Genomic DNA, 14,501 nt, shown 5'->3' with positions numbered 1-14,501 from the left:
TGTAGTGTAGACAATAATATTGAGGTAATTTTGATACAGGCTCCTTGTCAAGCCTCAGATATAAGTGTCAATACAATCAGAAATAAACAAACTAGTTTGTGCTTAGGAGAAGAACCAAATTGAACCTTCTCAATTTTTTTGGTCTCTAGGTTAAAAGTTATGATATCTGTACAGAAAAATGTTCAAAAAGTGTCCGGTTGATGGTCCCCGACCAGTATCTAATTTGATTAAGTCCTGTAATATCTTTTAAAATTTCTGTTTGGATTACTTTCAGGCAATTTACATGATTAATAACCTTGTGGATTCTGTACAAGTGCTAACCAATTTTTTCAACAAGTAACTGCCAACTTCCCCACATGAATCATTTAAAACAACTGTATGGGGATAAATGGTATTAGACCTTTTTTCATTGCACAGTGCATCAGAAATGAATATTTTTTTCTTTCTGAATTAAGGATAAACATGTATTTAGTATTAAATAATGTAATACTAGATTTAAATCTACTACGAGACGCTTATGACCTTAAGAAAAATATAAGCAATGAATGCAATGTAAACAAAGTAGTATTTTGACTTTTAAACAACTATAACTGTCCTAATTGCCAAAATGCAATTGCCAAAATGCAAAAGATGTCCAATAAGTTACAATTCAGAAACTTTAACAGAAAACAAAGAGTAAAATCTGCTTGAAAATTAAAGATAATAATATTTTTTTAGGCTTAATGGGCCTTTAAGATGATCTATGGTATTACACATATTCTCGAATATCATTTAAATTGTCATTGAAACAATTATTCCAGCCTCAGACTGTAAACAAACACTCTTTTCTACAACATAGACATGAGACAAAAAGATAAGATTTGGTATATGTAATATATGTAAAAGAAATGGTTGGCATGTTTTATAAGTGCAGAAAGAGTTAAGAAGAGTTAATAAAGTCGGTAGATAAAACTAACAGCAGGTCAATATATATCTATAAACAAAGTAAAGAGAGAACTTATTGAAACAGAATTTTCCACAATAAATTATTAAATTGTCTAAGTTTAAGAAGTTATAATATTTACTAACTTTTCAACAGGTTCGTTAGATCTATAAAGTTTACGAGGGCGACCCTCGAGAACAATGTTTGTGAGAGTAATAAAGTCAAAACTTACGAAACAATCTCTTAATTAATTCACAGTGTTCTATTGTAAGCTGAAATTAAAAGGACTTTTTTTTAATGTTTATTTTTAGATTTAAAATCATTCATCAATGATTTTGTCCTGTGGTGTACTGTCAGTACATCTGTTAATTTTTTATGACTTTGGTCAACTTTGGTGTCGAATTTCCAAAATTTAAAGAATTTATGGAGGCCTTGGACCTCTGAGTGTTATAAATACCAACAAATCTTGGTTGTTATTTAAATTTCCTAAAAAGTGTTTAAAATAGATAACATGTATATGAAAGCCTTTCAATGTGAAACATTTATAACATTTTTATTTATTCTTTCTTTATTCCTTAATGACTATTACCATTCAGCAAAGGGACAATTTTCTGTTTTTAGTTGCATTAACTGCAGACTGTCAGCTTTCAATCAATCCAAGCAAAGTCTACATGTGTTTTCATTTTACTGGAACATTTAACTGAAGGATTTTGGTTCCAAGGCTTTCATCCCTACATCACTCTTACCTTGTTATAATTATTTTGGTTGCGAGGCTTTTGTCCTTATATCAAAGCTTACATATGTTACAATTATTTCTGTTGCAAAGCTTTTGTCTGTACTTCTATCTAACATTATGATTACAATAAATTTAGTTGCACGGCTTTTGTCCGTCACATATATAAAGATGACATTTTTTAAAAAATTTTAGAATAAGACTTTAGAATTATTTGGTTGTGAGGCTTTAAATAAGTCTGTCCCTATTTCAATCTTAAGTTATAATTGTTTTTGTTGTGAGTGCTTTTGTCCTTATAAAACTTAAATTTGTTAGATTATTTTGGTTGCGAGGCTTTTGTCCGTATATAAAGCTTATGTACAATTATTGACATTAGTGTCACCAGATCTTATCCCACTTACATTAAAAACTCATGCAATAATGAACTTGTGATATCATGACTCATCAAAACTATAGACTATGACAAAATTCCAGATCATTGTTTTTGATATATTAATAAAGTAAAGTAACTTAATGTATCCTAAAACTGGAACACAATTTAAACAACAAAGTAAAATTCAAGTCAAAACTCACAAAACAACAACAACAACAAAAAGAAACCTACAACATTTATCTAAGTTATATAATATTATAATGTATACAAATTTCAAATTGTTACATATCCATCCACTCAGTAAATCATAAACATAATTTTCCATTTAAAATGAAATAAAATTAACAATTAATAAGAGTAAATCAACAAAATAACTAAAACTGTTCTAAAATTGGTACACAAAATTAAGATTAAGACTTCAAATTAATCTAAACTGGAAATGTATGCCTCCACTTTAATTAATGTCACAGGGCATATTTAAATACTTAAATATATTTCATTTTGTAGGTCAATATTAAAGTAATAATAGTATCATAACTAATAAATTTCACATCCATTCTGAATGAGAAGCCTACACACAAAATATTAGGAGTATGCCACTGTTCTGGTGACCTTAAGCGTTCTCTACTTGTTTGTTGGAAAGCTTTTAGTTGCCAACGTTACGATGACCTTGAGCCTTGACCTACTGACCTTCTCATCAATTCAGGTAATCTATTTAGTTATAATCAACATTCACACTAAATCTTAGGAATGTATATAGGCCAAAGCGTTCTCTAGACATTGGTTGATGAGCTATTAAAGGTCAAGGCCAGGGTGACAATGACCTTTGACATACTGACATTAAAATCAATTGGTGTTGTCTACTTGTCAAAGGCAATGTGCATATCAAGTTAACATAAACAAAAGCTTATTCCTTCTCAAGCTAAGAATCAGACAAAGAAGCGGTGAAATATGTATATTATACTGCCAGGGACCGAGCATCCCAAGTACAGTACATTTGTATGTCCTCACTTTTTAAAGAGGCATAAAAAACATGTTTGTCTTGCAAAAATTCAAATTCATTAGGTGTACAGCATAGATTTAATGACATAAAAATTTGTTATAAAATAATATTAACAATCAATACATGTATTGTGGTATAAAACTACATCCTAAAATTGGTACAAAATCGTTAAACAACCTAATAAAACTTTAAATTTAAAATTATTAACAAAACATAATTATGCTAATTTTAAATTAAGTACAGATACAGTAAAGACTTAATTAAATATCAATACATGTAGTTTAATATTAACAATCAAGTAAGAAAATTGCAGGAAACATAATAAATTAATCATAATCATATTCACTTATAACAATTCTTTTTCTTTTTTAATAGAATTTTAGTCAGTTTTTCAAGTGTTTTACTGCAAATACATGAAAAATGTAATATATTTACCTTGTCAAAAATGAAAATTCCATAAAAAAGTGCAATGAACTACGTACATGTAATTAAGTCTCTTTAAGAATTTAACTGCAGGATTTCATACATAACAAAAAACAAAAAAACAATAAACATCTACTGTCAGTGGCAATCACAAATGTGTAAATTTACTTATCAAATATTTGTCATCATTTTAACAGCTTTGTAAACATCAAATCTTTCAGATTTACCCCATAAACTTCATGTTCATCAACCTCCATAAAAAGGCACACTTCTTTTTGAGGAAAAGATTATCATTATGTTATTTGTAAGTTTATGAAAATGAGATTTTATGAATGATAGTACTTCACGAATGATAGTACTTCAGTTAACAAAAAAAAACACCAGATTTTACACAAAAATAAAGAAAGAATCACAAAAGAAGTTAGAAAAGGATTTATACCATATCCGGCCAGTGTCTCAGTTTACATTAAATAAAAACTTAAACACAGTGAAATATAAGCTGAAGCTTTGTACTTTTCCATTACACAATCAAACCTCAAAACCCTTTACATTCACATCACAGCACGCATCATCAATTTCTTAAGTCTGTTGATGTCATTTTTTTTTTAATATCATAATTTAAACATCACCGACCACCATTCTGACAGTAAAAATAATACTACATACATTGTTTACAAAATCATGAACATTTTAAGATTCACTAACCTTGTTTTAAAATATAATTAATGAAAGTGATAAAGGATTATAAATTGAGTTAATTTGACTTAACTTTAAAAGATTCAAACTCAATATAAATATAATTATATATTTACAATAGAAAGAGATTTGTTATGACTTTAAGATGCAAAAAAATGCCAGAATTTATGACACTGTTATCTTATTTCTTTATTTATATTTTATAATTTATTAATAAGTACACATCACAGCACAAAACTAAGTTTTTTGTCTTTTTTTTCATGTTCGACTTTGATTATATGCAATAATTTATAAGTAGCTAATAACTTATTCAGTAGTCAATATGCTCATTACCATTTACTAATGGGCCATGTAACAAGTCAGAAAACTTATAATTAATAACAGATGATGGACACCTCTATCAAAAAGTGATAGAAATTTTAATTTGAAATTTACCAATGACCGTTCAAATTTTTACGATGCTTCAATTTCAAACAAAGAATTGTGGAAATACTCTATTACAATTGTGATATTGTATCTCACAGGTAAGTGTTATAAACACTTATCCTCCACACATTTACAATACACCATTATAAATATCTCCAATAAAGCTCTTATCGTATATGTATATATCCAAATTGAATACATGTATAACAAAATCAAGCCTTTTATCTACCTATTTCAATGGTAATACTTATTATATACATGTTTATATACCAAGTACAGATACTTTTTCTCCAAAATTTGACACTTAAATTCAAATATCCAAGTGATAGTTATCATTTAATTGGTAAAGAACCTGTGCAGAAATGACCACTGTGCACTGTGCACATTTGTTTCAAAGAAAATTAGAACATTATCTTCATTTTGCCATTTTTATGTAAAAAGCTGTATTCAATTTTACAACCAAAATGATAAATATTCTGCAAGCAAAATATTCATCTAAAATCAGTTTTTATACCATATCATGAAAACAAGTCCTGTAATAAGGCATAAAAACCATCATCTTTCTCAACATACTATCATAAACACCTTTATAAACAAGGCATTTTACATAAATGCCTCTCTTAACACTGTATCATGAACATCTTTTTACACAATGCCTCACTAAACACTGTATTATGAACACCTTTTTAAACAATGCCTCTCTAAACAGTGTATCATGAACACCTTTTTCAACAATGCGACACTAAACACTGTATCAGGATCACCTTTTTAAACAATGCCTCTCTAAACATGTATCATGGTCAACTTTTTAAACAATGCCTCTTTAAACACTGTATCATGATCACCTTTTTCAACAATGCCTCTCTAGACACTGTAGCATGATCACCTTTTTAAACAATGCCTCTCTAAACACCAATCAGGAACACCTCCCTAATTAGGCGATAAAATGCCTTTCTTAACACTGTATTATGAGAGACTCTAAAGAAAGAATCAAAACATCTCTCTAAACACTGCATTATGAACACTTTTTTAAACTAGGCAATCAATATGCCTTTATACTGCATCATGAGCACATCTCAAAAGACAGTTTTACTAAAAACTCTATTAACACTGTGTCTCATTAAAACCTCTCTAAACAAGGCATTGAAATGCCTCCATTAACACTGTATCATGAGCACCTACCTCCCTATGCATGACATTAAAATGTCATTCTGAATAAAGTAACCCACCAACCCCCTCTCTAAAAGTACTATAACAAATCTCTAATGTTAATTTATCATAAACAAACTTATAGCTTCTCTGAAAAAAAGAAATCTTGTGAGATGGAATGAATAAACTTAAATGTGGAATTGTCAAACTGATGTGCACAAGAAGAATGTTTTATAAAAGATCATAATATCTAGAATACACAATTAAAGTGAAAAATGCAAACGCTTCTGTATACATTTAGTACAATATCACAGGGACTTAGTATGCACATTCATAGTATATCTTTTTACAGTTTATAATATACTTTAATCATTATTACAAAGACAGCCTTCCATAAAAAATCACCTTCTATTTAAGAGCATTTCATCTTGCAAACCATAGCATATTAAAATTCATTTCTTTTCCATATTTTGTACAACATTAGGTTTAAAGAAACACTCCTCCAGACTTAGGTAATTCTCTCACTTTTCTTACTAGTAAAACCATTTTGTGTAATGCTGTTTGCTTGTAGGTGTGCAGTTTTAATAATAATATAAAGTATATAACAAAGTCTTACCCAGTTTTGGCATCAGCAAGACTGTCATCACTTGCTACTTTGATCAGCTCTGTAGCTGCCATGTTTCTTATTAGCTCCCTGTAAGCAGAATGAAATTATTTACAAAAATATCATTAAATAATACTAAGGTAGACCACACACCATTATCTGGAAAGCATCAAACATATTGTTTAATTATCAATATACAAATCTTTAGCTTTTAAAGGAAATATTAATTGAACATAAAAGCATTATATTGAATAATGTTTTCCAGGTTCTCCATATATCATTTTGATGTAGTTTTTCATCATTATTGTATAACTCGAGGGGTTTATCCACAATACTACTGTCAATTATTCTAAACCTTTTTACTTTTAAAGAGAAGAAATCTAATGTAAGACATTTATAATTACATATCCTTTGAGTAAATAAATAATTATGCCATCTGTAAATATGTAATATCTAAATAAAACAACAACAACAATAAAAAAAAAGAAAACAAAAAAGAACGAAAAAAATATATATTTAATATGTACAACATATGTTTTGCCAGCCCTGTGATTTATTTTAAAAAGGCTGCAAATATCAAAAAGTCCCTTGTTCATAAAACTAGATATACTTACAAAAAAAACTTACAAAAGTATTGCCGAATATATTAAAATTATCACTTAGTTAATACATTTGCCGAATTCCTTTTTATTATGACTGGACAAGTAACTTACCAGAGAAATGTAAATAAAAATATTTCAAGCTCTATTGAACTTGAAATTTGTCAATCACATCAACAAAAAACAATAAAGGACAGTTGTATAAAGCATCAATATGATGATCAGTAAGCTGTAAACATTAAAGAGCTAGGCACCGTTTGCCCAGTGAATATAAATCATCTTATGATCTTGTGTCATTCAATTAACGTGTAGTGATTTTTGGTATTTGGGCCCTTGGGGCTAAACTGTTTACAGATCGCACTTTATTTCTAAACTATCAATTTCATATCGTTCATCGTGTACTATCTACAAATTTTAACAATTAACTTGTTAATAAATTAATGTATCGGGTGGTGACACCCACTTCCATGCCCTGAAAGGACCGTACCCCACCCAATCATAAAGATGAAAGACATTAACTACCGTTCATTGATATCTGTTTTGTCCAATAAGTTAAGGTGAAAAGTTCGTTTGTTTAATATCATTTCATGTTCGTATGTGTCATCATATAATTCAGTCATATTTGAGCTTTCAATTTCGCTCCTCGTTGCAGACGAATCCATTCTCGGGGATATTTCCTACTCTTCTGTCGTTTCTTATTGTTTTGATTCGTCTGGTTCTTATTCTTCAATAGTCAAACTGGAGCGATGCAGGGAACCAGTTTTTTTTATATAAACCCAAAGACAAAAAGAACCGAAATTAATTAGTGTTGCGCAAATGTGTTCCATGAAAATTTCATTTGAAGAAAATGAATTTAAGCACTCTAAATGTTATTAATCAAATGGATTATTTAATTTTAATCGTTTAGGACTATATTCTAGATGTAAAGAAAATCCACACGTATCATATATGAAGAAATGCCACAGATCTACTGTTTAGCTCCATACTGTAATAAAAAATAACTACATTTATATGTGTATCAAAATTAGACTAATAATCATTAGAATATCACACTCTGACATGTATGTTGTGTTCTACATGAATATGTATGCTGCACCAAATACTTTATGTAGCAGATTGCGTATGCTGCATTACATATGGGAACGATTATAATGAAAATTACTTATGCCGCGTCGTATTATATGTAGAATATCGTCTGCTGCAATTCATACGTAGGCCCAGATTATGTGTTGAAGATTACGTATACTATTTTATTTTATGTACGCTGCATTTTATATGTACAAGATTACTTATGCCAAATATTTTGTGTAAGAAATTACGTATGTTGCATTTCACATGTAAAATATATTACGTTTGCTGCGTATCATATAATAGATGCTAAGTATACTCCATTTTATGCACAAAGTGTTGCATATATGCTGCATATCTTATATGTAGAAGATTACGTATGCTGCGTATTATATGTAGAATATTACGCATACTGGAAGATACCGTTTGCTGCACTTTATATGTGTAATATTTTACATATAAAATGCAGCACACGTAATTTTTTACATACAAATAGTTATGATGCGTTTTATATGTAGAAAACTATCTAGGCTGTTTGTTATATGTAGATTATTACGTAATACGCTTTCTTAATGTCTAAGAATACGTATTATTCGTTTAATTTTTAGAGGACAATTTATGCTTCTTCTTTTAAGTAGAATATTACGTAATAGATCTACATGTTTTTTATGTAAAAGTCTATGACTGTGTACGTGTAGCGTTTTATTTGAATAGAATATTAAATATGCGTCACATAAATAAGAAAATATGTATTTTACGAGTAGAAAAGTTTGAATGACCGGTAGATCTTTTTTGCATGAGCTTCTACTATTCTTCTATTCTTAATATTGTCAGCATTGAAGACGAAAAAAACAAAACAACAACAACTTTTTGATGCCTAGAAAAATACAAGCATTAAAACATTCGAGATCACGTGGGTTAGACGATAACCATTTGTTTCGAAACATGTCTGTTTTATATGAAAATGTCGAGATTTTTCGCTGAGGCAACAAATGTCTTTTAAGGTTATGAAACCAAGTTGACAATCATACATATAAATGTTACAAGTAATGACACATTATTGTTTAAATGTAAAGATGCTATCAAATCATCAACAGGCTAAAACCACAGGTAGTAACATTTCAGGGGGAAATATGTTATTAATATTTTAGGCTTGATTTAATTATTAGTGTATCTTCAGAAGAAGTACTTCGTAAATAACTTAAAAGTTCAGAATAGTATATCGATTTAAAGGAAAGTGTTAAAAATATATACATTTGTTTTATGTACACAATTTGCCTACCTATTAAATGTACCTGTTGAATACCCCGGGGCTGCGACCGTCTGTCTACGGTCCACTCTCCCGCGTCTCGATTTTCTTTTCTGTACCACGTATTTATTCATTTTTGATAAGCACGTGAACTTATTAATATATCTTATTACATTTCTAATATTTTTTTTTCAGTGAAGATATCCACGAACAATGAAGCACAGTTGTTTATATAGTTTGTCCATATTATATGAGAAGAATATATAAAAAATTATTATTTTATGCTTTCAGTTACAGCGGTTTAATTTATATATGCTTAAAGAGTTTTAACTTCCATATTTATCTCTCTTTTCATGTCATATATATCATCCAAATGTCTTTTAAACGGACATGAATCATTGCCTCAAATTTAATTTCAAACTACAAAAGGAATTCCACCCTTTTAATGTAGAAAAAAATGTTATCTGGATAGATAAAACAATCTGAAGATAAAGTCTGCGTTATAAATAAAGTTATTCTTCTTACTTTTATACTGTGGACAATTTACAGTTCTGTCAACAGATGTTACTTTTAAAGCAATATTCTCACAAAAATGTTCAAAATTATGTAGCGCAAAGTTACATCTGTCTCTAGTACTTTTACCCGAAATATCTGGAACCAAACTTCTAACAATGATTTGGTTGGCTTAGTTGTGAAGCAAATGGGGACCGCTTCGTAGGAACTTGATCTGGAACCAGTTCCTGTTTTGACAAAGATGCCTGGAACCAGTTCATGTTTTGACAAAGATGCCTGGAAAAGTCTGGAACCAGTTCATGTTTTGACAAAGATGCCTGGAAAAGTCTGGAACCAGGTCATGTTTTGACAAAGATGCCTGGAAAAGTCTGGAACCAGTTCATTTTTTGACAAAGATGTCTGGAAAAGCCTGGAACCAGCTCATGTTTTGACAAAGATGCCTGGAAAAGCCTGAAACCTGCTCATGTTTTGACAAAGATGCCTGGAAACGCCTGGAACCAGCTAATGTTTTTACAAAGATGCCTGGAAAAGTCTGAAACCAGTTCATGTTTTGACAAACATGCCTGGAAAAGTCTGGAACCAGTTCATGTTTTGACAATGATGCCTGGAAAAGCCTGAAACCAGCTCATAGCGTCATTTAAAATGGTCGCCATTTCTTATTCTAGTGTGAATATTCACTACATGATAATATTGTGACTATATATATTGCAAACCATGACAATGGTGTTTTGATTTGTTTACACAAAGCGTGAGATATGGTTTATCATAAGAATTGCAGACTTCACTAACAGCATTCAAATATAGCTGCTGCAGTGTAAAGCCGTGCCGCTTTTCCGACACTGTAAAACCGTGCATAGATAATATACAAATTATCATAACTAAAATTATTCTTAGTAGCGGGGTGAAGCCGAAATGTGTAGATTCCTATAAAAACTTATTTAGGGTATACCCCGGATTAGAACCCGGGGTCTAAACCAGGAGTTATATAGTAGGCTACCGTATTTGTAGTATATAAATTACTGCATGGAATATAGACACAGTGACATTTTCAAGTACATTGCCAAGAAAAAAAAAAAAAACAACATATAAACATAATTTCTGAAATGTATGTTATACCGTAAACAGTGCATACAAACGATGCTACGTATTTTTAATTGGCTTCCCTAAATTATTAACGAATATTGGTTTCAGCCCATGTAGACATATCCATTTTTTTAAATTATCTGATAAATGTATTTAAGACACTTGTCCAAGATATGAAATAATTTATGCCCACAGACGAGAAACCTGCTTTAAGACATGTACTTAACGCTGCCTTAACGTAGTAAAATGAGAAAATAGCTAGTTATAAAATGCTGAATAGCGTGCGAAACAAATGATATAATTAGTCAAGCAAACTTGATAAACAAATAATGCATGAAAATGTCATATGCCCTTTAATGCATGCAAATATTTAGATAATAAGAATAAAAATTTCCAGATTAAGAAAGTCAAGCGTTTTTCTCATTTTTTAGGAAATGAACACGAATTTTTTATTCGAGGTCAACGTCATTTATAGGTCAAGGTCATATTTGAATTACTCAATATATTAGTTTTATTTTCAATGTTTTTTTGTCCAAGTATAAATCAAATCGATAAATAAATTGCTAAGTTATGGCCAATTGTAGCAAAAATCACTAATTTGGCCGTTAGTGTCAAGGTCAATGTAAGGTTAAGGTCAAGTTCATTTAAATCTTCTCCGAGGATTGTTGGGTCCAAGTATTCATTACTTGCAAATTCATAGTCAATTATAATAAAAACTGTGAAATTACAATAATTTGACCTTCAAGGTCATTTATGAGTCAAGGTCAAATTGAGTTTGGTCTGCTTTAAGACATAGTCCATAAGGTAGTTGTGCTCAAGTATAAAGACATTCAATGCATAAATAACAAAGTAATAGCCAATTTTCAAAATCAGCAAAATTCAATAATCGCACCTTCAGTGTCAATGTTATTGATGAGTGAAGGTCATGATCAATTTAATCTACTTGGAGGTCTTGTTTAAAGGATTGTTGCATTCAGATATGAAGAAAATTGAAATATAAATAACAAAGTTATAGTCAAACAAGCAAAATCCAAACATTTGACCTTACAGGTTAAAGTCATTTATTAGCTAACGTAACTTTGAAAGTCTGTTTGCGGTTTTCCTTGAAGACATTGTCCTTCTTGAAGGCCTTGTGCGAAGGAGTGTTGTGTCCAAGTATGAAGACAATCCATTAAGATGTATAAAAAATATTGGCCAATGTTAAAGTTTTCGAACGGCAAAGGCAACGGCAACAGACGGACATAACTGTAGCAGTAGCACTCTTTGAAAAAGTCGAGCTAAAATCAAATAAAAACCGCTGCTGTTTGAAACAAGAAACCATTCTTCTGATAAACAAAACAATTGCATAATATAAAACGAAACGCTGTGGAGATGTGCACGACCAGTGGCAATTTTTATCATGCGAATGCACACTATCTCATGATATAAATTCTCCTCAAAATGTCAAACAGGAATCGTTTATGTGATTTTCAGTAAATGATTACAATGAAAGTGAAGCACCATCAATTATATTGCAAATAACATGGGAACTATATGAATCCGTCTTTACACATTTAGTGTCTTCATACCCATTGAGTAAAACATGTACTTATTAAGGTAGCAAGTATCATTTGCTAACCAATATTGCATCTATCATTATAGAGAAAAAGGTTTGCATGTTTCGTTCATTTAAAATGCATTCTTCATTTAGGAATTAAAGTAAGTCTGTTCATTCATTTTGCATTTTTCATAAAGGGAACATAGTAAAATAAGGTTTCATCAAGACAACATAGTAAGTATATTATGTTTATCGTTCATCAAATTTATAAGAATAAAGTCTCTTTTAAATGTTCATTTACATTGCATTCTTCATTCAGGGAATAAAGTAATTTTTTGTTTGTTATATTCATTCATATCGCTTTTTCATAAAGTGACCAAAGTACATGTATGGTTATTTTGGATTCTTCATATTGGAAAGAAAGTAAATTTATTTATTATCTTCATTAATATTGCTTTCTCCATGTAAGAATTTAAGTAAATTTGTTTATAATGTTCATACATATTGCATTCTTCATAAAAAAATGAAGAAACTTTATATGTTACACGAGTATAATATTTCATTTATATCATGACTATAATAAGAATTGTTAACATTAAAATAGAACAATAGTTGACGCTCTGATAGTTCGAAAATGTTAGGAATAAGATAGTTCAGCTATGGCCCAACGCAAATAATTGGTTTTCAATAGAGATTCAAAATTGATAAGGAAAAAAAAGGATGTAGAAACTACAATAGAAATGAAATGATAATATAATTTAACGAAAGTCAATCCGACGAAAGTCACGCAACTTTGCAAATAACTTAAGAATGTCCATGCATTTCATTACACGCTTTAACAGTGGATTGCTGAAATTTAACGCTTTGCATAATATTATATTTGAGCCGCGTCACGACAAAACCAACATAGTGGGTTTGCGACCAGCATGGATCCAGACCAGCCTGCGCGTCCGCGCAGTCTGATCAGGATCCATGCTGTTCGCTATCAGTTTCTCCACTTGTAATAGAGTTGATAAGCGAACAGCATGGATCCTGATCAGACTGCGCGGATGCGCAGGCTGGTCTGGATCCATGCTGGTCGCAAACCCACTATGTTGGTTTTGTTGTGACGCGGCTTATTTGATAGCCTCACTGTGTAATAATTTAACATCCATTCCATATAATCGAAGTTAATTTAAATGCGAAAGAATAGCATAAGGAAATATATTAATGTATATGCAATGTATACAGTGTACAATATAATGTACAATGGTCCTTGGATATTTCAAGTTTTACTTTTCAGCAGAAATAGTATCTATCATTAGTTTACATGTACATGATTACTAAAAGGCACGGGATATTTGTATATTGCATGGTAACTAAGAATAAAAGAAAGTTACAAAATTATATTTGATTTTCATGTGAACACTGTGACGTCATGATTTAATGACGACATGAGAGGAGAAAAACATGTAAAAATGGATTAAAATGATAAACAATCATAATTATTTAATATATATATAATAAATATTTTACATGTACAATTAAAGTATATTTCGATATTTCACTGAAACAAACGAATATCCTCTAGACTTAATTCAAATATAGTCTTACCATTCCATTTGTCTGATTTTATATTATCCAGTGTTCTGTAAAATTCATACTGTAGTTTAAACACATCTAATTTACTCGTATTAACGTCGCGAATGCGTCACTAGATCACAAAATGGTTTGTGTCAAAATATTTGTGCTCTGATAATAAATGTAATAAGATGTCTATGTAATACGTGAATGATACGGTGACCCTACTGCATTACGATGTTGAAACAACACAATTGTCATGTTTTAATTATTTAGGAAGTATGACGAGGGAGTTTCAAGACATTTACATGATTATCAAATAGTCAAGTGATCCAGTGATTGTTCTTTTTCATTCATCATTCTATAAAGTTCTTCAATTATCTACCATTCTTTCTAAACCCCTATTCTGTTTTTTTTTGAATCACAATGATTAATTCTATATTTTCTTTCCGGTGAAGAAGTCATTATATTGTGCGTAAATACAATTGAAAACAAACGTCGCTAGAATAAACATTAGAAAGCAGCCGGTACGCTTATTATTGATTACAATAATTTATCCCATT

General features: G+C 30.2%; 1 protein-coding gene across 8 annotated transcripts in view; it reads right to left on the bottom strand.

Moving 5' to 3' along the window:
- LOC132744953 (potassium channel subfamily T member 2-like) overlaps positions 1 to 14,501 on the bottom strand; it is a 106,636-nt gene that overhangs the window by 90,090 nt on the left and 2,045 nt on the right. For 5 of the 8 annotated variants that reach the window (XM_060733746.1, XM_060733751.1, XM_060733755.1 and 2 more), the window contains exons 1-2: positions 7,451 to 7,650; positions 6,342 to 6,419 (exon numbers count right to left, since the gene is read on the bottom strand). In XM_060733746.1, coding sequence (XP_060589729.1) covers positions 6,342 to 6,419; positions 7,451 to 7,590 — 218 coding nt within the window. In that variant the 5' untranslated portion in view covers positions 7,591 to 7,650. Of the gene's footprint in view, positions 1 to 6,341; positions 6,420 to 7,450; positions 7,651 to 9,278; positions 9,395 to 13,971; positions 14,013 to 14,501 lie in introns of those variants that run through there. The other 3 variants (XM_060733753.1, XM_060733748.1, XM_060733750.1) reach the window with 3 other exon arrangements.

This window comes from Ruditapes philippinarum, unplaced genomic scaffold, assembly GCF_026571515.1.
Source record: "Ruditapes philippinarum isolate M1 unplaced genomic scaffold, ASM2657151v2 ctg614_1_1_1_1, whole genome shotgun sequence".
NCBI lineage: Eukaryota > Metazoa > Mollusca > Bivalvia > Venerida > Veneridae > Ruditapes > Ruditapes philippinarum.
The sequence above is the reverse complement of the archived record's forward strand: the minus strand, read 5'-3'. Positions and strand labels throughout refer to the sequence as shown.